Raw genomic sequence first — 24,116 nt, forward strand, 5'->3', positions numbered from 1 at the left:
CATGTGAAAGCCTGGATTATTCATTTACAAAAGTCCTTAGAGTTTTTCTTCATAGGGATTTTATAAGTTTAGATGTTGGAGTATCAAACTATATAGCAAAAACTCTTTTGAAACTTAAATCTATTACTGACCAGCACTGAAAAACCGGCTTAGGGGCTCGGAATAACGAGAAAAGGGCATATATATTAAAAGATTATAGTTGCCAGCCGCTCGGTGAATTGATTGAAACTGGGGCTAGACGGTTTGTGCAGGGGAAGACCATTCCAGGAACTTATTGTCGTTGGAAAAAAAGAGTTCGAATGGTAGTACGTATACTAGTAAGACTGTGGGATCAGGAAATTCAGTTACCTTGTAGGTGTGAGATGATTGTTCTTTCCGTTCATTGTTCGCAGTTGAAATCAAATCGCACATTTTAAAAGTTATTATTGCACCGCCTAGCTTGACTGGTTTGAAGTTATGTTAAAAACTTCTTACTTCTACATTTAGAATTCATTTGACCGGTCAATACATTTGTCGTCTGCAAAGTATTCCCGAAAAATTCAAAATGCCGAAGAAACAGAAGGAAAAGCTTGTTCAGTCAGCTTCAAAATCGGAAGAAAATGTCTCCGGTTCTCCTCAAAGCAGTACACAGAGTAACAGTCCACTAAGAGGTGCCAGTTCCACAAGATTTAACTTACCAAAAGGTTCCTTCTAGCGCATATAAAATATTCTTTTTAAGGGATCTTTAATAAAACAATTACGAACTATGTGTTTGGCTAGTTTACGTGCATTCTTATCTACTTATTATAAGAATACTTAAAGTTATTTCACACAAACATTTAACTTAAAATCATAAACAAGCACCTTTAGATGAGCGATTCTACCTAAATATCAGCGGACAATAAATAATGAATCACATACTTTACAGCAGTAGCCCCCTTTATTAGCACCGTAATATAACCAGTTGTACATTAGTTCATACTTGACAGATATTTTGTTTGGTGGCCTTCTGTCAGAAGTGCTTGCAGCATCCACAGAGTGAGAAATAGGAGAGTCTCCTTCAGCATCCTTAGAAATAAGAGGGGCGTTTTCAGGTGTAACAGAGAAATTAGTTCTGGCTACCATAACTTAACTGACGCTATTTTTATTTTCTGACGGTCGCGTCCATTAAGTTATGGCGAAACCACATTTGGTTAACTAACCAGTATCAAACCGCAACATCTCGCACACTTCTCTCGTGAGAAACGGATGACGTCATGCAACAGTTCAGAGCACGTGGTTATTTTTGAAAATCAAGTTCAAAATTTCACTTATTAATGCATTTATTTTAATCATAAACATAACCAATTTCGATAAAAATTCATTAAAACATATCCTAGAAAGTTTAAGTTCTCAGAAAAGGTCAATAAATAACAGTTCTATACCGAATATTGGTTTTCAAATAAAGAGTACCCTGATCAGGTGACAACTGCAATGGCGGACACAATATTGCAGACAGGGGTACCAATTTGAAACTTGTGTGTATAACTTGTGTTCAAATTAGGTTGCATGGATTATTTTATAGCAGATCAAAAGAAAAATTAATTAGAAACATTTTAAAATAAAAGGTGAGTTCATTGCATTTCATTTGATGAAATTATAGCGTGACAGACTTCTGGCACGATTCCTGGTTAGGTTTCAGTACGGGATTCGTTTCAGCGCAGAGATCCATAAAACCATATAAACATCTCTGAGCTGAATATTTTTAGCTACAGAGAAATCAACTGAAACTTCACTTTCACTTTTGGTTGCGGGTTTACCCCGCTACCAAAGTTAAGTGTATTTCTGACAATCATGTAGTATCTTTATTTGATTCCAAATCACATCCAAAGGAAGGATGTTCATGTTCTACACAAAGTAGTCCCATTCAAGAACAATGCGGATGAATTATCAATAATCAAGTAGTTCTTATTCATCCTCTATCCATTCACACTGGCCATTTAGATTATATAAGATCTGTCAATGATAGGTATTCCAGCCCATGGTAAGGTTAGGCAGAGTTTATCTTAGATATGAGGCACATTAGTATTTGTTTCTTGGACATGTATATTTATGGATTTGCATTTTAAATGAAAATAATTCTAGCAAAACCCGCAACCACCAGACATCTCAAGGCTTTGATTTTGGAATGGGGTTGTCTCACTTTTGGTGTTTGAGGGTGGGGTATTCTGACCTAGTTTTGCTTGCTTAAATAAAATGTCTTTCTTTTTACTTACATATGCTGTCCTTTTATTAGAGGTACGCAGTATACCGGTAACCGTGGTACCATCTTCCCGTGGTACGATACCGCGGTACCATCGGGGAATACCGGTATTTTATCAACATTATCCCTACTTCTGTTTATTTTTAATTTACATTGTCTATGTAGCCTTCCGTAACTACAATTAACACTATGCATGATTTTCCGATCTATATCTCTGGAATTCCCATGCTACTATTATTAGTTTCCAAAAATAACCACCCAATGGTACAATTGAACATGTATGATCGGCCGCGTGATCCCCAATCAAACCTTCGAAAACCCCCAGGTTATTCCGTATAGATGGATGACGTCATGGGCGCACTTGTTTTTACTTTGAGTCTGGTAAATTCGGTGGGTCCCGACTTCTTGTTTAAATGATGATAGTTTAAAATATCCCGGTATTTATTTGCATGTATTAAAAAAGAAATAAATAGTGTGGAAAATGTTGAGTCGAAATTTATTATTTTTTGTTTGAAAACGATTGATGAAACCTTCATACTATTTGTAACCCTTACAGAAGAAAAAGGCCTGCTGTGTACTCTTGCTGTGTACATACATCGTATATGATGCGTACATGATGTGTACTGAAATCAAGGGCTTTAAATAGTACGCAGGATATACACCGCACATACACCGATAGTACGTTTGTAGTACACTTTTGACATGCAAATGAGCTCTGCCGCGTACTACTTGCTGCGTACATGCTGTGGACTACATAGTACACAGGATGTACGCTGGAGGAATTTAGTATGCGGGAAATAGTACGCAGCATGTACGCGGCACATACACTTTTCACATGCAAATGAGCCTGCGGTGTACTACTCCTGCGGCGTACATGCTGTGTACTCCTGGCCCGAGTCCTGCGGCGTACATGCTGTGTACTCCTGCTGCATACATGCTGTGTACTCTTGTGGCAAAACTGCTGTGATAATGTAAATTCCTTACCCCACCAACTTTCGTATGCAAATGCTGATCATTTGGACAGAAAAAAACAAAAAAGATAAGTGACATGCATCAATAAGTATTTACCCTTACCAAAATAATGTAGATTGATGTTATCAAATAAATAAGTATGCTTTTCTTCATCCACTTTTCAATGAAATAAATCAGTTTTTGTAGCATGTAATTTGGTAAACATTTGAAGAAAATGGCGTAACTGCATCAAGTGGAAACAACTTTAATGAAACTAAATATAAGTGTTATGATTTATTATAGACGATGTGTGCCTAGTATGTATTTATTTTGATTAAAATCCATCTGAGAACAATCTAGGACTGGAATTATATAAGCATTTATACACTTTTACGTCCGTAAAAAGTAGCGCACCAAAAAATTTTGGATTGATTTTTTCCAATGGGGCGAGCGCAATTAGCCAAAAACGTTCTGAAAATATACGAGCGGCAAATCCGATGAACAACTTTTTAATTTGGTGAGGCCTTAATGAGTTAACATAATGAGCATTAAAGCCTTTATAAAACATGATAGAATGGTGTTTTGCTTAAGAGTATTCAAATAACAGTGAGAGCTATTAATTCTTCTCATTCGGGCACTGTTGAGGCATTATCTTGGTAATTATTTCATGTATTACAAAATGTAATGCAACGAAGTTCAGATAAGGCTTTTCAATTATCCAAGTTAGAAAGCTCCAGGATTAATTCAAAATGAAAAAGAATATATTTTTACACTGCATGCAAGGTGCAGCTCAGAAATCACTATAAGATGTAAGCTTCAAAAATGAACATTGCAAATAGTTTGGCAAATTTTCATTGTTCAGAATACCGGTAATCTGAACTATTCTATGCTATTAAGATAAAAGTTACTTGGGAATCAAGTTCTTGCTTCCAAAAAAAAAAAAATGTACAAATCCTTCCTGCATGAATTGTACTTCAGACTTTTACCTAAAAAAATTCAAAGTATAAACACCAAAAGAAAATGAACAAGTCCCTCCCGCGTATATGAAGTTTACTTCAGACTTTAACTTATAAAAAAAAAAACTAAGTATAAATGCCAAAAGATATTGTACAAGTCTTTCCAGCGTATATGAAGTGTACTGCACAATTTTCAAAGTATCTGCGGTGTACATGCAGTGTACTATTTTCTTGTACAAGTCCCTCCTGCGTACATGCAGTGTACTCCTTAAATTTTCACAGTCTGTGCTGCGTACTTGAAGTGTACTAGTGACCTCCTGCGTACATGCTGTGTACTCGTCGAAATAGTATGCGGCATGTACGCGGCATGCGGTGTATGTAAAATGTACTCCTCTGGCGTACTACTGTGTTCGCGGCATATACACAGCAAATACGCAGCATGTACGCCACAGAGGCTTGCTTCTGTAAGGGAAACGTTACTGGTTTATCAAACGGGTGCACGAATTGAACTTCAAACAAGCGCGACCTATATACATGTGACCCAGTGCTTCCCCAGAGACAATATGGCGTCTTCCGACGAATACACGCTAGTAAAAAATACTAAGGGTCATTAATCTAACTAGTCGTTAGTCAAGTTAAAATTTTTTCTGTAATTCTAGTCAAGTAACTAGTCTTCGTTGTTGTTCATAATAAATTAAGTATTTCTGAGAGTTTTTCACTATTTTTATAACCACTACCATAGCTGTAAGTCTTACGATAAATATGGCGGTATACCATGGTATATACCGCAGTAATTAGGAAAAAAACGTGGTATACCGCGGTATTTTTTTCAAGGCGGTACCCAGCCCTATCTTTTATTTATTTTCTTTGAATAGTATTTGAAATTGTGCGAAGGCATGTTTTGACTTATGCGGTATGACGATTGTTTACTTGACCTTGAACCGGAACCATGTGTTTATGTACAGATATATTTGGTCATAATGGTCGGTCATTGGCGTGCGGTATAGCTTTACCGGTTACTGTACGTCGTAGGTGATTAAAATGCTTTCGAACAATACAAATATTATCCTTGGAAAAACAATAAACGAACATCAGATGGTAGCAAAAAGATTGACACGACGCATTACATCAAGTCGAGTGTAAGGAATGACAACTGCGCGGAGGGTGGCTTGCTCTATGCGATAATCGGATATGACGTCAGCGAGTTAAAAATGATAACACACGGAATCCCGGATATAAAATTTATAAACAGTATCGAAAATAAATATTTAAGAGTTAAGTAGAGCTCTAGCTTCCGTTTGGGAATTTCTTACGTTTCAGTTGGGAAAAAAACATACTTTTTTGAATTGGGAATGCCTCTGTTTACCGAAGGTAACTTCATAGTGAAAAAAAGGCCTGCGTATGTTTGCCCATTTCTAAATAACAATACAATGGCAGAGAAGTTCAGCCAAATGCCGGTAATTGCATTGCATGAATGGATACTTACACCTCCAGAACGACTAAACCAGCAGGAAAAGGGCTTTTATGTAAGTCGGCACCAACAAACTAATGGATTTGAAAAAAGTGCGTACAAAAAGTTCACAGCTTGAAAATCACAAAACAATTAATCAAAGGTCATGAAAGCACGAAGTTCGAAATTTATAGCTCAGTAAAGTGAAGATATGCATTATACAGTTCTTGATAATAACAAGGGAAGTAATTGAAATGTTGTAATCCGGTGACGGTACGTATCGTGCAATAGCATTCACAGACAAGTGAAAAATCTCGAATTACTTTATTAGTACAGTATGTTTTGATGGTAAAACTTAAGATAATAAAGATAGTATGAAATAAAATCGTAAAAAGAACCTCTGGAAGCAGCAAAGGATGCAACCGAGAAGAATAATAGTAGATGATATTTTTAGGCGAGAGTCTATTTTTAGATGATGAATATTCATTTAATTAATCTCGCTTCTACATTATGACATGTAAGATTTAGAAGTTAGATAGTTTAAACTAAATTACTGGGTTTTTTTGTAGGTCTGTTATTACGTAGTTGTATTTCACCAAAGATTGACTTAAAGATGCGTAAAAACACATTGGCAAAGAGGGTACTTGTAATGAATATGCATGAGTACAAAATGGCGGCGCCCTACTGGAATTTGGATGCCTTTGATGATACCCTTGTATCCATTACCTGCTCAGTCAAGTGTGACATGTTCACCATAAGTGTTCCTTCTCATGAGAAGGAACAATAAGCATAACATCCTATCTTTTTTTGTCCATGTTGCCCAAACACGACCTGATTATGGCTGATATGACTTAAAAACGGCGCTTGTTGTGTTGATTTTCACTATTTTGGCAATGAGCCAAGGGCCTTTATAGCCTTACTCGTTCGGCTTAATGGGATGGCTTATTTCATCATCTGATATTTTACAGCTGCCATCCCTTTGTTAGGAAAACGGAGACATTCAGAAATAAAAAATACTAGCCAGACTTGTATACTCCTTTTATTATGGTACCGGGGCTTCCATGATACCAGCTGTTGACATAATTAGTAGAGTAAACTGGAAGCCGCTCTTCCATATCGCACAATTTTTTGCGAAAATGGTGGGATTACTGGGATTTATTTACCTTTTTATACAAAACCATTTGAAACATGATTTTCTACCTTTGGTCCCCACCCCATGTGTCAAAAAACCTCTATATTTCCTGTAAACAGTGTTTATCAGCTTGAATTTTGAACGAAAATATCGTCCGACAGTTTGCTGATGACGTCATCAAACCGGAAGCCATGTTGTTTCTATATTTAGGACATTTCTTAGAAAAGAAAGTATGGCAAGTCGTTAAGGCAAAATTATTGGAATTACAGCAATATGCAAAATATAATGATACCCAATTAAGCTCCAGTACAACCTGTGCATTTGATATAGGTCAAAAGATCAAGGTCACAAATTGAGTTTCAATCTGTCCTTTGTATTTTTTTGTCCGGAGCACAACTTCAGAACTATTTAAGGTGCTGGCTTTCAACTTGGATCATACATGCCATATCTCCCGCCGGGAGGCTTTTTCTCCCGTATTTTCAGTATATCTCCCGGTCTCCCGCCAGGACATGAAAACCTCCCGTAAAAAAATAAATTCAGAAAAAAAGTCCTCTGTCGAAAAATCGTATTTCGGACCCAATGTAGACCTTTAGAAAATACTTGAAATTCAATATCGAGTAGCCCGGAAATACACTTCAAACATAATTTTCATATTTGTCTATAATTCCTAGCTTGTTTATCGAGAGATACACGCCTGAGGCATTAATTATCTTACCACCTACTGTCACCATCTGCAAACAATTAACCATTTAATCTTACCCGTAGGCAATTGTAAACATGCGAGATTTTAGACTGATTCAATAACAGCAAAGCCATTGATCCGTAATTTTTCAAAACAATATGTAAACCAGTCTTAAAATTACGTCATTTTACCGCCACCTGCCAAAGTGTACTTTCGTTTTTGCTGACCTTAATATTTATCGGGAAACACTCTTCCCGTATTTTTTGAGCCATCAGAGGATGAGACAGGTTAGTGCTAACACCGAGTTTATGTTTCTCCATTTAAATTCTTGCACAACATGCAAAAAATCGACAACAACGTAACAAAATTGGCGAGTTAATGTCACACTACACAGAATTTCGGACAAACATGAATTCGGATAAGTGAATTTTATGAAATTAATTGCAATTCATATTGCCCGAATAATTGACTGCCATTCCTTTGTGATACTGTAATAATAAACAGGAGAACAATTCCCAGGTTAAATACATGTAAAGAAATGACTGCCCTTAAAAGACTGTTTTGACATGATATCTCAGCAATCTTTTGAGTATTGTATGCTTAAACATGTCAAAAAGATCACTCTCCCCAGATGGGTGGTTTTCAAAATAATGAAGCTTTTTCTTTTCTCTCACCTTACTTTAATTCAGTTTAGTTTTAGAATGTATATTGGGACAAATTATATCCAACTCAATGTAGTCAATAAATGTGTGCAATTTCAGCTTAATGACTCAAACAGTTTTAAAGTTATTTTAAATTATATAGCTAATTTTGTCCCCTGTGCACCCAAAAAAGTGTGACATTTTAAATGAAGTATAGTTTTCAACTGTGGCTTACTTTTTAAAACCATGCTTTATTGTTACAGCTTTGGCTTTTTTGTGTAACTTAAACTCTGCACATTTAAATAAAATACTTCTTTTCATTACCTACATCTTATTGTTACCAATATTTCACATCTTGTGATGGAACCCCCTTCACAAAAAATAGTGAAAAAAATACTAAATTTAAATGTTGAACACTACAATTTCATAACCCTATTACTTTTCTAAAGTCTTAATGTTTTTCTAAGATCTTTATCCTTTCAGCTGTGAAGACACAGTATGATTTTTTTCTTTAATAAATCAACTTTCTCAGAAACTTGATGGATGTCTATACACCTAAAAATGTCCCCTGTGCACCTTTTCAGTTGTTAAGAGTCAGATTTCTTTTATTCTTTAAATAAAATGGGATTTTACTTTATTTTCCTTGAAAGGGAGTAACAACAGATACAAAAGCAGCGTTCAACTTCACATATTACTGACTGTTAAACATTCACAGAGCCAAAAGTGATGTCCCCTGTGCACCCTTTTTTGACATATATCAATTATCATAGCATTACAGTAATTTGTGGTGGCAGTTCTATATTCTTAGCAGTGTGAATGCAAAATTTAGGCATTACTTTATAATTTAGCATTATATAAGAAACCCTGGACAATTTAAAATTCATTGTTTGCATTTTCTTCTGAAGTTGCCAATTTTCAAGTTTAAAAGTGGAAACATCAATTTTATTGCTTCTTAAGCTCTTAAGTTTACCTAAATATGTAATGTTCACTAGTAAATATTGTGTAGTTAAAAGAATTTTACTTACCATGAACATATTCTATGAATAAATATTTTGATACAATTTGTCCCCTGTGCACCCTTTTTAGTAACATTATAAAGTATGTATGAATTTTACTATTCCATTTTATCATGCATGGCATTTTGTCATTTTTCTACTATGAATAAGCATTGCATGTAAACTAAATGATTTCAATGTGTTAGTTATGTATAAAGTCACTTATTTTTTCATTTAAAGCATTACATTCTGTTGAATTTTCATGTTTTTGTAGTGAAATTTTTCAATTTTGTAGTTATTATGTGGAATAAACTATTTTTTAATAGTATTTTTCTAAAGTTGATTACCATTAGTCTTTTTATGAATAGAAAACTAATAATGGATGAATATTACACTGATCTTCAGTATGTGTCCCCTGTGCATCTGTAAAATAACTCAATTTTGAGCTGACAATTCTAGAAATTAGAATTACTGGACATTCTTGAAATTTGGCATGTGGTTTATAAACATGCAAAGTGAGAGAAAAAAATAGGTTTTATAATTATATGTTAGTTATTTTGCATTCAGCAACAACTTTTCTAGGTAAAGTTTTATTTTCATGTCAGATTTGTGCAGAAAGGGTGATTTTAAAAACCAATGTCCACAAACATATGATTAAATAAGTTTCAAACCATACACATACACCCATTACTTATCATTTATGTTGAAAAAATTACTGTTATACATATTTCCTTGTCATAAAACACTGCAACATTTATCACCCATCTTATGGGAAAATCACTGAACTTTCAAATTAAAGGCTGAAATATTTTCTTATTGGCATGTCTCAACACTTTCTAAGAGTTATTTCCTTCAAATTTGAAGTATTTGCTATCATAAAAAATAGGTGACCACCCTAAGAAATAAGTTTGAATTTTCAACCCCTATGTCACACTTTTGCTTCATTATTTTGAAAACCACCCAGATGCAGAAGCATCAACACATAAAGCAAAAACAAAGTTCCTGGTTCAATCTTTCATGGAATTCTGAATTTCCTTGGATTAAGTTCAGTGCTATAAGTAATAATCATGCATTCTGTACACAAGTGTTGGCTCCACTTATCAATTCAATGTAAAAAAAACTTGATGATTTTTTCATCAAAATGGCTGTTTAGCGCGTAAAAAGTGAGCGGATAAAAGTCTCCCTTATTTTTACCCAAATCTCCCTTAAAAAAAGCCCTGCTGAGGCAAAACTCCCTTATTGACCGTCTGAAAATATGGCATGTATGTTGGATTAGTTGGAAAAAAGGTGGATAGTGATGAGGTGATTTGAGGAGTGCAACAATCTACATTACTCACACACATACACACATTCAAACCCCCCATCTCTCCATCTCCCAAAAACTCAGTTTCTAGTGCTTTAATATAAGATAGCCTCTGTCAGCTCTAATTGTTGTGGACAATTTTTTCAGTTATAAAGTTCTTGGCCACTGTAGCCTGGCAGCCAAGTTTTCAAGGGTAGTAAGTTTGAACATGAACAACCATTGCTTACACCTGTTTGCTGATCATTATACAATCTCTCTCTACCATTCTGTGAGTTTTATATTAAACTTAATTTTCAGATGAAACGCCTATAATTCCAAAGGGTAAGAAGCGTGCATTGGAGCAGGATGGGGAAGATGCTGAGGACTTTGGGTATTACATTTATTTAATTTTTCTTGCACTTTACTTCTAAAAGTGAAAACTTATTATTTATGGAGATTTAAGTCTATAGTATATACAGATGTAATCTTAGACTGGCAATCCGCATCAGTCGTTAGAGTCTGGCCGGGACCATATGAATTGCTCGAGTCATTGATGCTCCTCGAGCAAGCAGTGTTTCATTATATTTACAAGAAAATTAAGCAATTATACAGTTGTATGTTATCAGGGTTCGAATTTAAGCTCGCATACTCGCGAAATGCGAGTGCAAATTTCAAACTGCGAGGTGAGATTTCAGACACCAGCATTTTTTTGCGAGTGAAAATTTTTGGCTGAATAATGTGCATTTTTAACGGTTGTCTCGATTTTACACTGTTCTTTCTTTAACAACTCGCGGTCATTGCAGCGCATTGTCATTTGCAGAACGAATTTCGGAGCACTCTTTCATCTTTCGTCGTAAACGGAAATTTACACTCGATACATTTCCTGTGCTCATGTCTTTTCAACTGCTGACAAGTACCTGCGCTAATTTTGATGACGTTTACCGCATCCGGTGGGTTTTTTGGTAATCTATAATAAGTTACTATTTACATAGTGCAGATACGATTGGCTTGACTCGTCACGTGGATGTTTGTGTTAATGTTGTAATAAAGTGACAAGTCGCGGAAAATGCAAGTTGTTTTTTCATTTAGCAAGTTAAAAAAAATACCACTTGCAAAAAAATGCAAGTAGAAAATCTGGTTAAATTCGAACCCTGGTTATATTTTGCTGAAAGAAATTATCTGCTGCTATATTTCAGACAAGGTCTACAGAAGATGTTGGAGTGTTTTGGGAGTATGTATATCAGTTTATATATTCTTTTAGTGATCCAGACAGAATTATATGACATTGACCAGTTGTATTAACTTGCCAGCTCCTTTAGTACATGACATTACTGTAAAAATATGAAAAAAAATTATTTCGTAAAAGACAGAGTTAAATTCTACTATTTGTCTTTGTTAGGCTTCAGACTGTTGTGTATAATATTACTACATATTGTTAAGTGGTTATTTCTTGCAGATTATTTTTATGCCCCCGAAGGGAGGCATATAGTTTTTGAACCGTCTGTCTGTCTGTCGGTCTGTCAGTCTGTCGGTCTGTCCGCAATTTTTGTGTCCGGTCCATATCTTTGTCATCGATGGATGGATTTTCAAATAACTTGGCATGAATGTGTACCACAGTAAGACGACATGCAGTGCGCAAGACCCAGGTCCGTAGCTCAAAGGTCAAGGTCAAACTTAGACGTTAAAGGATAGTGCATTAATGGGCGTGTCCGGTCCATATCTTTGTCATCGATGGATGGATTTTCAAATAACTTGGCATGAATGTGTACCACAGTAAGACGACGTGCAGTGCGCAAGACCCAGGTCCGTAGCTCAAAGGTCAAGGTCACACTTAGACGTTAAAGGATAGTGCATTGATGGGCGTGTCCGGTCCATATCTTTGTCATCGATGGATGGATTTTCAAATAACTTGGCATGAATGTGTACCACAGTAAGATGACGTGCAGTGCGCAAGACCCAGGTCCGTAGCTCAAAGGTCAAGGTCACACTTAGACGTTAAAGGATAGTGCATTGATGGGCGTGTCCGGTCCATATCTTTGTCATCGATGGATGGATTTTCAAATAACTTGGCATGAATGTGTACCACAGTAAGATGACGTGCAGTGCGCAAGACCCAGGTCCGTAGCTCAAAGGTCAAGGTCACACTTAGATGTTAAAGGATAGTGCATTGATGGGCGTGTCCGGTCCATATCTTTGTCATAGATGGATGGATTTTCAAATAACTTGGCATGAATGTGTACCACAATAAGACGACGTGTCACACGCAAGACCCAGGTCCGTAGCTCAAAGGTCAAGGTCACACTTAGACGTTAAAGATCATTTTTCATGATAGTGCATTGATGGGCATGTCCGGTCCATATCTTTGTCATTCATGCATGGATTTTAAAATAACTATGCATGAATGTGTGACACAGTAAGACGATGTGTCGCGCGCAAGACCCAGGTCCGTAGGTCAAAGGTCCTAAACTCTAACATCGGCCATAACTATTCATTCAAAGTGCCATCGGGGGCATGTGTCATCCTACGGAGACAGCTCTTGTTTAATGATTGTTTTAAGAAATGACATTTTAAAAGATGTATTTTATTTTGTTAGTAATTTAAATTTCATATCAATTTATAGGTGACTACATCAAAAACTCATTAATGAACAAGAAGAAAAGACTGGAAGTGTTGACACAGGGAGCACTGAAGGCTAGTAGCAAAACTGTGGATGACATTTGGAAAGTACAGACCAATGAAAGGTGATAATGATTTGTGACTAATTCAAGCTGTCATCAATTTTCATCATTCAGTACTTGAATACAAATTATTATTATCATACCAGATTTATATAGCGCCCTTTTCATCATGAACACGGCACAAACGCAGCCACGCAGGGCACGAAATTCATCCTCTACTAGTACAGACACAGAGCGATCTGACCAGAGGGACAGAGTGAGATAAAGCCCCCAGAACAGAGAGAGACATCCTTTTTTGGATACAGGCCTGTCCGGCTAAATTAGCCTAGCTCTTTGCGAATAGACAGTCTAATTCACGATTTTAACGTGCCCGATGTCTAGCACCAATACACACAAAGCCGTCCTTCCTGGGAAGAACCTGTACAGGCCTCTTAGTAAGGTGGGAGACACTCAAGAGCATCTCAGAAATTTCCAGTGCCTGGACCGGGATTCGAACCCCGGACCTCTGGATTGACAGTTACCACTCAGGGAATTTTTTTACCGTTTCAAACCTGGGGCCCAGGGCCCATTCTGTTGGGAAAAATGGCACGTAAAACCTGAAAATTGGGAAATTCATAAAATAAGTTTTACCATCATATAACCTTTTTTTTCAGAATTGTTTAAATTTTGTTTTTGTTGTAAGTCACATCAGAAGTCTTTTTTTTTGTCTTTGAAAGTTTTTGAAACCTGAAAATTGAGACTACCTAAAAATTGGTATTTTTTGGCAGATTTTTTGGAAATTTATACCTCAGAATTGGGAAAATAAGTAAATTTTTGGAATTGGGATGGGGCCCATATTTGGCCCCAAAATCAGCCTTGAAAAATCCCTGCCACTAGACCACCTGACCGCCAGATCAGATAAGATGTTACAATGTCTGTCAGTGATGTTGTTATTAAATGGTCTAAATGGCAAGCTCAGAATGATTTGATTCTTTAGTTATGCATACAAGTAGTTCAAAAATATCATCGGAAAGTAATTTTAGTTCCAACAGTCTTTTGCAAATAAATAGAAACGAAAGCATGCAATTTCAATAACTTCATGCACTTGATAATATTTTAAGTGTCTGGCAGATCAAAGAATAATAAAATGGTAAAATTGTAAGGATGCAATAAAATGTTCTGAGACCACCTCTTGGGTGGAGTTTAGGTAAATGCTAAATTAAAAAAAGCAGTTTGAACAAATGAAAATGATTATATAGAAATTAGTTATAATTCAAAAGATGATTTAACTACAGTCGAACTTCGATGGCTCGAACTCGAGGGTCCCGTGGAAATTAGTTAGAGTTTTCCGTTGTTCGAGCCATCCAAATGGCGGCCATTTTGAATTTTGGAATTCAAGGGCATGATGCGTTACAAACCATAATATATTGTCATATTGTACCTTAGGCCGCACCAAATTGATAAGTTGTTCATCAGATTTTTTTTTGAAAAATTTGAGGCGGCGAGCGAAAAAATGATTTAAATATTTTTTTTGGTTTTTAAGAAAATCAGGAGCGAGCGAAGAGCGAAGAAATATATTTGTCTTCATTGGCTCTCGACTAACTAATAAAAACCTTAAAATAGAATGTATAGCCCTTTTAAATTAAAAAGTAAGTCCCCAGGGATTGAGAAAATCTAACCCGCAGACGCACAACAAAGTGAACTATTATGCCCCTTTTACTGGCAAAGCTCTGATTTAGAAAAGTCGAGCATGATGTCTTATGTACAGCTCTTTTTTCTAACTTTAAACTTTCATAACATATTAAATTTGTTGAAACAAAGTCTCAATTAAAGTCTGAAATGGAGATTAACGTGCATTTACATTAGTCTACTAAATGATTGGAAAATTTGAAAATCAAAACTGTCCTGAAAACAACTCGTAATGTAAATTCCTTACCCCACCAACTTTCGTATGCAAATGCTGATCATTTGGACAGGAAAAAACAGAAAACAGATAAGTGACATGCATCAATAAGTATTTACCCTTACCAAAATAATGTAGATTGATGTTATCAAACAAATTAGTATGTTTTTCTTCATCGAGATTTCAATGAAATAAATCGATTTTTGTAGTATGTAATTTGGTAAACATTTGAAGAAAATGGCGTAACTGCATAAAGGGGAAATAACTTTAATGCAACTAAATATAAGTATTATGATTTATTATAGACGATGTGTCCGTAGTATGCATTTATTTTGATTAAAATCCATTTGAGAACAATCTGGGACTGAAAGTATAAGCATTTATACACTTTTACGTCTGTAAAAAGTAGCGCACCAAAAAAATTTGGATTGATTTTTTTCAGTGGGGCGAGCGCAAGCCAAAAACAAACAAAAATATTTTTTTTGTGTTTCTGAAAATATACAAGCGGCAAATCCGATGAACAACTTTTTAATTTGATGAGGCCTTGATGTGTATATGATATGATGATAAATAAAAAACAAACGCTGAAATATGCTTTGTTATTTATTTTCAAACATGACATAGATACGGAAATAAAACACGCGGGTAAAACACTAATATAATTAAAAGAATTTTGGTGAAGACAACATCAAATAGAAAGACAAGAATAGCAAACATTTCTGAATCATAGTTCAGTACAAATATTATCAAATATACTGCTTTCCATGCAGTAGCCGACTTAGCTATTCCCCCCGTTTCCGGGTCATTTACTAAGTTGTTCAGCCATGTTAAATCAGTATGAAAGTTGACATCGGATCTCCCAATTTTATGCAGAAAAAATAAAGACACTGCTCAGTTATTTTAAATAATTATATTCGTATAAATCAAAACCCATTTAAGCATTGCAGTGAACGAAAGTCACTTTGTTTAATTTGTTTGTCGTATACCGACGCTAATTACATAAGCGTGTGAAAATAACGCACGCGCCGGTTAAAGGGGAAGCTTGGCAAATGTCAGGCAGAGGTGTGAAAAACTTAGTAAACACAAGCCATTCCGGCGAAAAATTGTCTGTTCGACTGAATAGGTGTAATAATCACTGTAATTATGCCAAGGGGACCACCAAATGAGTTTGAGAGTTCGAATTTTCTAAGTTCGAGCAATCCGAGGTAGAACTATATAGAATAAAGAAGGAATAAATTTGGGACTGGGCGAAGAGTTCAAGCGATCCCGGGTGTTCGAAGACCCGAGTTTGAGCCATTGAAGTTCAACTGTATTTCAAAAATTTTAGTTTGTCTCCTTGAATTAAAATTTTCATCACAGAGATGAAATTTTGAATACATGCATATCATGGCTTGACCTTGAGGAGCAAGTAAAAGTGGAGTGTGGACAGGCAAAAAATCATACTCGGTGGCCCATCGGGCAAGAATATGAAAGTTCCCAAGAAATATTTCTCTCAGATGTTTTTTGTTGGGATACTGCTTTGCAAATTGTCTCATCACATCACCAGTTATTGTACATTTGAGCAGCCAAAAATTGGGCTCTGGCAAGTAAAAAAAAAAGTTGAAATTGCTCTATCAGCAAGGGATGTACAGAGTTAAAGTCAATCCCTATCTATTTCTCTATGTAGTATCTAAAACAAGGACTATTTGAAGTTCCAAAATCATTTTATGTGTTTTTGCATTATAGGACAAGACTTCAAGATGAGTACTCCAAGCAAGTAAGTGCTGTGTTTCAGCAGTGGGAGTCCGATCTAGAGAAAACAAAGGAACAAGAGACCAAACTTACAGTGTGTAACAGTTTTCATTCTGCATTATTATCGTTGTGTTGGTATCCGAAATTCCTGGCTTTCTTTTCTTCCCTAGAGCACATAGTTGTGCACCTGTATAATTAAGTGAAGTAAAAAGTGGGAGCAGTGGTCTTGTGGTTATGTGTGAAGTGCTAACTGTCTTGTTTGAATCCAGCAGGGGTCACAAATGCATATCTCATACAAATTACCAGCAGTGAGCACTAATTTTTCTCATAGAAGAACTAAATGAGTGATTAAATCAGTTATAAGCATTCATGACAATAGAATTTTATTTCATAAATTATAAGTATTGATAACTAAGATAAAATTCTGACATGAATGTTGCCAATTTTTAGTTCACCTGAAGGGATGGTTTGGGGTGAGCTGTTAAAGTATAGGTGGATGGGGGTCATCTGTTGTCCTGCATCAACATTACTATGCTGCCCAAATGGGAAGCATATTTAGTGGCCGCTTTGTCCTTCCGTCTGTCCCACCATTCGGAGAATTTCTCAGCAAACACAGGTTGGAATTCAGCGAAACTTCATTAAGAAACTTAACTGTTAAGAGGAGAAGCATAATTATGTTGTCTTCTTGTTCTGGTCAAATGATATTTCACCAAGTTATTGCCGTTGATTATTAGTCCCCTACTGGTTGAAAACCAGTTTCGGGGACTATAGGAATGCGCTTTTCCGTCATTCTGTCATTCCGTCATTCTGTCATTCCGTCCGTCCGCAATTTCGTGTCCGGTCCATAACTCTTTTATCCATGAAGGGATTTTAATATTACTTGGCACAAATGTTCCCCATGATGAGACGACGTGTCATGCGCAAAACCCGGACCCCTAGCTTAAAGGTCAAGGTCACAATTGGAGGTCAAAGGTCAACAGAGCTTTTTTCCTGTCCGGTCCATAACTCTCCCATCCATGAAGGGATTTTAATATCACATGGCACAATTGTACCTCATAATAAGATGATGTGTCATGCACAACTTTCAGACCCCTAGCTCAAAGGTCAAGGTCACACTTAGCAGTCAAATGTTAACATGGCATGAACAGGGTCTGTTTCGTGTCCGGTCCATAACTCTTTCATTAATGAAGGGATTTTAATATTACTTGGCAAAAATGTTCCCCATGATGAGGCGATGTGTCATGCGGAAAACCCGCACCACTAGCTCAAAGGTCAAGGTCACAATTTGAGGTCAAAGGTCAACAGGGCTTTTTTCCTGTCCAGTCCATAACTCTCCCATCTATGAAGGGATTTTAATATCAGTTGGCATAATTGTACCTCATAATAAGACGATGTGTCGTGCACAACTTTCAGACCCCTAGCTCAGAGGTCAAGGTCACACTTAGCAGTCAAATGTTAACATGGCATGAACAGGGTCTGTTTCCTGTCCGGTCTATAACTCTGTCATCCATGAAGGGATTTTGATATTACTTGGCACAAATGTTCCCCATTATGAGGCAACATGTCATGCGCAAAACCCTGACCCCTAGCTCAAAGGTCAAGGTAACAATTGGAGGCCAAAGGTTAATAGGGTTTTTTTCCTGTCCGGTCCAGAACTTTGTCATCCATCAAAGGATTACAATATTACTTGGCATAAATGTTCCCCAGGATGAGACGATGTGTCATGCGCAACACCCAGAACCCTGGCTTAAAGGTCAAGGTCACACTTTGAGATCAAAGGTCAATAAGGTTTTTTTCCTGTCCGGTCTATAACTTTGTCATGCAAAACAGGATTTAAATATCAGTTGGCACAAACATTTCCCTGAATGAGACAACATGTTGTGCGCAAAGCCCCGGCTCTAGGTCTAAGGTCAAGGTCATACTTAGAGGTCAAAGGTCAAATTCAAGAATGACTTTGTCTGGAGCATTTCTTCTTTATGCATTGAGGGATTGTAATGTAACTTGGCACAAATGTTCACCACCATGAGACGAATTGTCACACGCCAGAACCAGGTCCCTAGGACTAAGGTCAAGGTCATACTTAGAGGTTAAAGGTCAAATTCAAGAATGAGTTTGTCCGGAGCATTTCTTCTTCATGCATGGAGGGATTTTGATGTAACTTGGTAGAAATGTTCACCACTATGAGGCACACTTTTTTAGAATTATGTCCCTTTGTTGTTACTATAAATAGATTATATTGTAACTTTTTTATTACTGGCCGTAGGGAAAAATTGAGACCACTTTTCTGTGGTACAACATGCACGGTACATCCAAATTTTAGGTGTATTTTGATCTATCTCTACCTGGTAAAGAGTTTCTTGTGGACTTAAATTTTATAGATTTTTTTTTTTTTTTTTTTTATTTAGGGTTTATTTCACTTTGTTGTTACTATAAATAACTTTTATGGTAATTTTTTGTATAATCGACCAAAAAAAAAATCCAAATGAAAACAACTGTACGTTTTTATATATGCAAATTTTAATCCAAGTGCTTTGTTATATTATATTGTATATATAGTACAATATTGTTTATACATCATTGACAGATATCAGTTCATTATGTTATACTGCAGTAGAGAAAGTTAGGTGCCTTCCAGTAGGGGACTTTGTATTGCATGGCAATACTTCATTCACTTGTTGTACAAGTCTTGTCCTGTGTATTTCTCAGCAACCACTAGTCTTCACTACTGTGAAATCATTTAAATTCACTGGCATGAAATTTTGCGTAAACTGCTATAAAGACAGTTTCGTGCGGGCTTTAATTCGCGCATTTTCAATTTAAGAATGAAATTTTCAACAACAAACAAATTTAAGAAAATCGCCAGCAACGACATGTCGCTATCGATGATCCGCCTGTCAATAAAAGCGGCCCATTTATGACCTTGTTAAAAAACAATATGACAGTCCGACTGATAATTGTTGTTAATTGACACTATGGTTGAAAGAGTATCAAACGATCAATTAAAATAAAAGGAGTTTGAACACTTATAATGAATGACGCTTGTCTAATTACTCTAAAACAACAATGGCAGGTGCGAATAATTACGAAGCTGCGCCGTTGCATTCAATAACGCAGTGTAACAAACTTGAAATTTGTGGACCACGAATGAATTTATACCCACATGAATTAAAATATTTACATAGTTTTCTGTCCAGGATTAAATGATAAATAAAATAAATATTTTGTAGTATTTGTAAAACGATGACAACGATATAAGACTAGCGTAAGTAATAATAGAAGCGTTCGTAAAGAATAACCAATTAACCAGGTAATATAAATAATTTAATCAGATTTCATAATCCATTTTGGTAAAAACAAATAAATTCATATCAAGACAATTAACTGCTGATAAACTGTGACATACGTTTCAAGAAAATTTGAAATAAACAGGGTCTTATAACAATTAAACCTATATTTTGGACATGAAATCAGTTCTGATAACTGTACCCTTACCAAAGAAAAGGGCCTGCCGTGTACTCTTGCTGAATATATGTGGCGTACTTGTCGCATACATGATGTGTACTAAATACTTGGACTTGAAATAGTATGCAGGATATACACCGCATTTACACCTGTAGTACGTTTGTAGTACACTTTTGACATGCAAATAAGCTCTGCTGCGTACTACCTGCCGCGTACATGCTGCGAATATATAGTACGCAGAAAGTACACTGGAGAAATTTAGTACGCGGGAAGTACACCGGAGAAATAGTACACAGCATGTATGCGGCACATACACTTTTCACATGCAAATAGGCTCTCTGGTGTACATGCTGTGAACAAGGTGCAAATTATGTATTCTTCTGGTATTTTTGCATCGATATATTCTTTACACATTCAGTCAGTGTAACTTTGTGCAATTAGACTTTTAGGCAATGGAATGTAATGTATTTTAAGTAAAGTAATGAACTTAAGTTTTGAAGCCAAATCAAAATGTAAAAGAAAAAATATATCCCCCCGCCAAAGGCGAAGGGGATATTAGAAATGCTCTCTGTCCGTCCGTGCGTCCGCAACGATCTTTGTCCGGAGCATAACTCCAAAAGTACTGGAGGGATTTCTTCAAACTTCATACACTGATAGAACACATTGGGAGGAAGTGCAGTGTGCAAGAACAATAACTCTACCTTGCCTATTTTTTGAGTTATTCCCCATTATCTTATTTTCTTAAAAAAAAAAAGTCCGGAGCATAACCCCAAAAGTACTGGAGGGATTTTCTTCAAACTTCATACACTGATAAAACACATTGGGAGGAAGTGCAGTGTGCAGGAACAATAACTCTGCCTTGCCTATTTTTTGAGTTATTCCCCTTTATCATATTTTCCTAAAAAAATTTGTCCGGAGCATATCTTCTTCATGCATGGAGGGATTTTGATATAACTTGGCACAAATGTTCATCACCACAAGACGGAGTGTCATGCACAAGATCCAGGTCACTAGACCTAAGGTCAAAGTCACACTTAGAGGCCAAAGGTCAGATACAAGAATGACTTTGTCCGAAGCATTTCTTCTTCATGCATGGAGGGAGTTTGATGTAACTTGGCACAATTATACACCATCATGAGACGAAGTGTCATGCGCAGTTCCCTTCTTTAGAATTACTTCCCTTTGTTGTTACTTTAAATAGCTTTTATTGTAACTTTTTCATTACTAGTCGTAGGGAAAAATCGAGACCACTTTTCTGTAGTACAACAAGCATGCTAAATCCAATTTTGAGGTGTATTTTGACCAATCTCTACCTGATAAAGATTTTTGTGTGGACTTAGATAAACTTCCCTTAGTTGTTACTATAAATAACTTATATTGTAACATTTTTATAATTGGCCCTATGGAAAAAACAAGACCACTTTTCTGTGGTACAACATAGATGTTACTCTCCAGTTTTAGGTGTATTTTATTAATTTTATTATATATAAGGTATCTCTACCTGGTAAGGAGTTTTTTTGTGGACTGTAAAAAACAAAAGACTTACAATGATTACTAAACAACCACAAAATTAACATTTCATTTGCAAATACAGCTGCTAGAGTAAAGAAATTTGCTTTGACGGGCTTATATTGTGACATTCTGGCACTCTTGTTCCCAGTTAGCTTTCCATTCCTTCTTTTTACAGTAGCCATATAGAAAAACATCATAGCTATACTGTTCATGAAAATTAATAAAATTTAAAGCAGTAAACCACCTCACTACTGACTTATTCTTTCTTCCACATCTTAAAACTCCTGATGCGGACCACATCCTTCAATTATAATATGCCCGGCAGGGGGATTAGCCATGTCTAACATGGCTCTTGTTCAATTATAATTCAAATACTAAAGTCAAACACAGCTAAGTATGAAGTAAATAATTATACTACATGAATATTTTAACTTCAGTTAAAATACAAAAAGCAAATTCAACTTACAAAACTTTGATACTGTATGTTTGTCCTTTATTTTAGAATATTTTACTCTAAGAGACTGTTGTCATTTTAGCTCCACTTTTCAAATAGACAGGAAGTTATTACTGGGCATGCTCCAAAGAGATCACATGATGGGTCTGCAGTGATTTTTTTTGCGCCGATTTGACTCCGAAATTCGGCGTCTTCCCAATTGACAAAAATGGTCAAAATTCCCAAAAAATACTTAAAAATTCCTCCGAACGAGATGAATTTTCCCAATTAGATTGATTTCTTGTGAAAGTTGAACTAAAACGATGCAAATAATCATAAAAATTCCGACTCTAATTATGGTTTATTCGCAGAATTTTGTTGCCAACTTGAAGCGCGTTGTTTACATAAAACGGGTCACGGCATAGTACGGCATTTAGTATGACTTTCATCACGGTCACTAAACGCTTTTTCATGCATCAAAATGAGTCGGAAAGAAAATTGTTAGAAACTTACCTAAATTATTGAAAAATATCGCATAATTCCAACACGCCAACGGTACTCCGGACATTCGAACATCTTTTGGAAAAGTTAAAGAGTTAAAAAATCAAATCAAACATCAGAATATAAGCAAAGTGATCTGTCCAAGAAATCCGAGTCCCCACAAAATGACTCCCAGAAATCAACAGAAGCTCATGGTGACCCTGAGCTATCTGAGCCATCAGATCCTGTGACATCAGAAAATAGCCTGTCTGTCCTGTCTGTTCAACCTCAGTGCATATTTGAATGAAACAAATTTACCTTAAAATAAAACTTTTCAAAATGATTTCTTTATTAAGGTTTGTTAATTTTTCCCAATTTTGAAGTTTATGGCGCTAAAAATTCCCAATTGAAAAGGCATGGGCTGTTGCCAAAAAAAGTAAAAAAATCACTGCGGTCTAATCTATAACCAGAGTTGCTAGAAAAATCTATTTTCTAACTGTGTATATGAAGTGTACTTCTGAAAATTTCAATCTTTGTGCCGCATACTTGTTGTGTACTACTGTCTCTTGCATACATGCTGTGTACTTTGTGAAATAGTACGCAGCATGTATGCAGCATGCGGTGTATATAAAACGTATTTCTCTGGTGTACTACTGTGTTCGCAGCATGTACGCAGCAAGTACACATTATGTACGCCGCAGATGCTTGCTTCTATAAGGATATACTAAATGGTTAAATTATAGTGCAGTATTAAATTTGTGCATCATTCGTAATGCGAAAACTCGTCCTGCGTGAACAAAAATGATTTCACAGTATATAAGAGATGTGCATATTGGCCTGTTTTGGTTGGATGATTATTCACGGAGTTTATAGATAAATGCCAATTGATTTTTCAAAATTAGTAATTAAAATAGTATAATTCTTGTCCAGAGTACATCTCAACAGCCACTGGTTGGAATTTAGCCATACTTCATAGGAAGTTTTACAATCAAGCGATGTGCATATTGTCTTCCTGTTTTGGTCAAATGATTTTTCACAGAGTTATTGCCCTTTGATTATTCAACATTAGTATGCAAAGCAGCTTAAGTACAATTCTTGTCCAGAGTATGTCTCAGCAAGTACTGCCAAACTTCATAGATGATAGGCAGCTTTACTTTCAAGAGGAAATCATGATCAGGTCTGATGATTTTTCACTGAGTTATTGCCCTTTGATTATTCAACATTAGTATACTAAAGTACCATTCCTTGTCCGGAGTCTTACTCAGCAACCACTGGCCGGAATTCATCAAAACTTCATGGAAAGCTTTACTTTCAAGGGGAAATATGCATATTATCTTTTTGTTCTGGCTGGAATATTTTCAAAGTGAATTATTGCCCTTCTGGTATTCTACATAGTATGCAATATTACCAATTCTTGTTCAAAATATTCTCCAGCAACCACTAGGTAGAATTCACCACAGTTTCATAGAAAGCTTCACTCCCAAGAGGAGATGCACATATTGTCTTCATGTTCTGGTTGGATGATACTTCGAGATCTTTATTGCCCTTGGATTATTCAACATTAGTATACTGTTGTACCATTTTTTGCCCGAAGTATTTCTCAGGAACCACTGGCTGGAATTCATGGA

General features: G+C 36.1%; 1 protein-coding gene across 2 annotated transcripts in view; it reads left to right on the forward strand.

Annotated features, from left to right (window-relative positions):
* The first annotated feature begins 468 nt into the window (after positions 1-468).
* The window catches only part of LOC123536820 (synaptonemal complex protein 3-like), a 31,694-nt gene continuing 8,046 nt past the window's right edge, over positions 469-24,116 (forward strand). The window contains exons 1-5 of one of the 2 annotated variants that reach the window (XM_045320281.2): positions 469-683; positions 10,629-10,701; positions 11,507-11,541; positions 12,931-13,051; positions 16,596-16,695. In XM_045320281.2, the coding sequence (XP_045176216.2) occupies positions 545-683; positions 10,629-10,701; positions 11,507-11,541; positions 12,931-13,051; positions 16,596-16,695 (468 nt within the window). In that variant the 5' untranslated portion in view covers positions 469-544. The remainder of the gene's footprint in view (positions 684-10,628; positions 10,702-11,506; positions 11,542-12,930; positions 13,052-16,595; positions 16,696-24,116) is intronic. The other variant, XM_045320283.2, reaches the window with a different exon arrangement.

This window comes from Mercenaria mercenaria, chromosome 17 (assembly GCF_021730395.1).
Source record: "Mercenaria mercenaria strain notata chromosome 17, MADL_Memer_1, whole genome shotgun sequence".
NCBI lineage: Eukaryota > Metazoa > Mollusca > Bivalvia > Venerida > Veneridae > Mercenaria > Mercenaria mercenaria.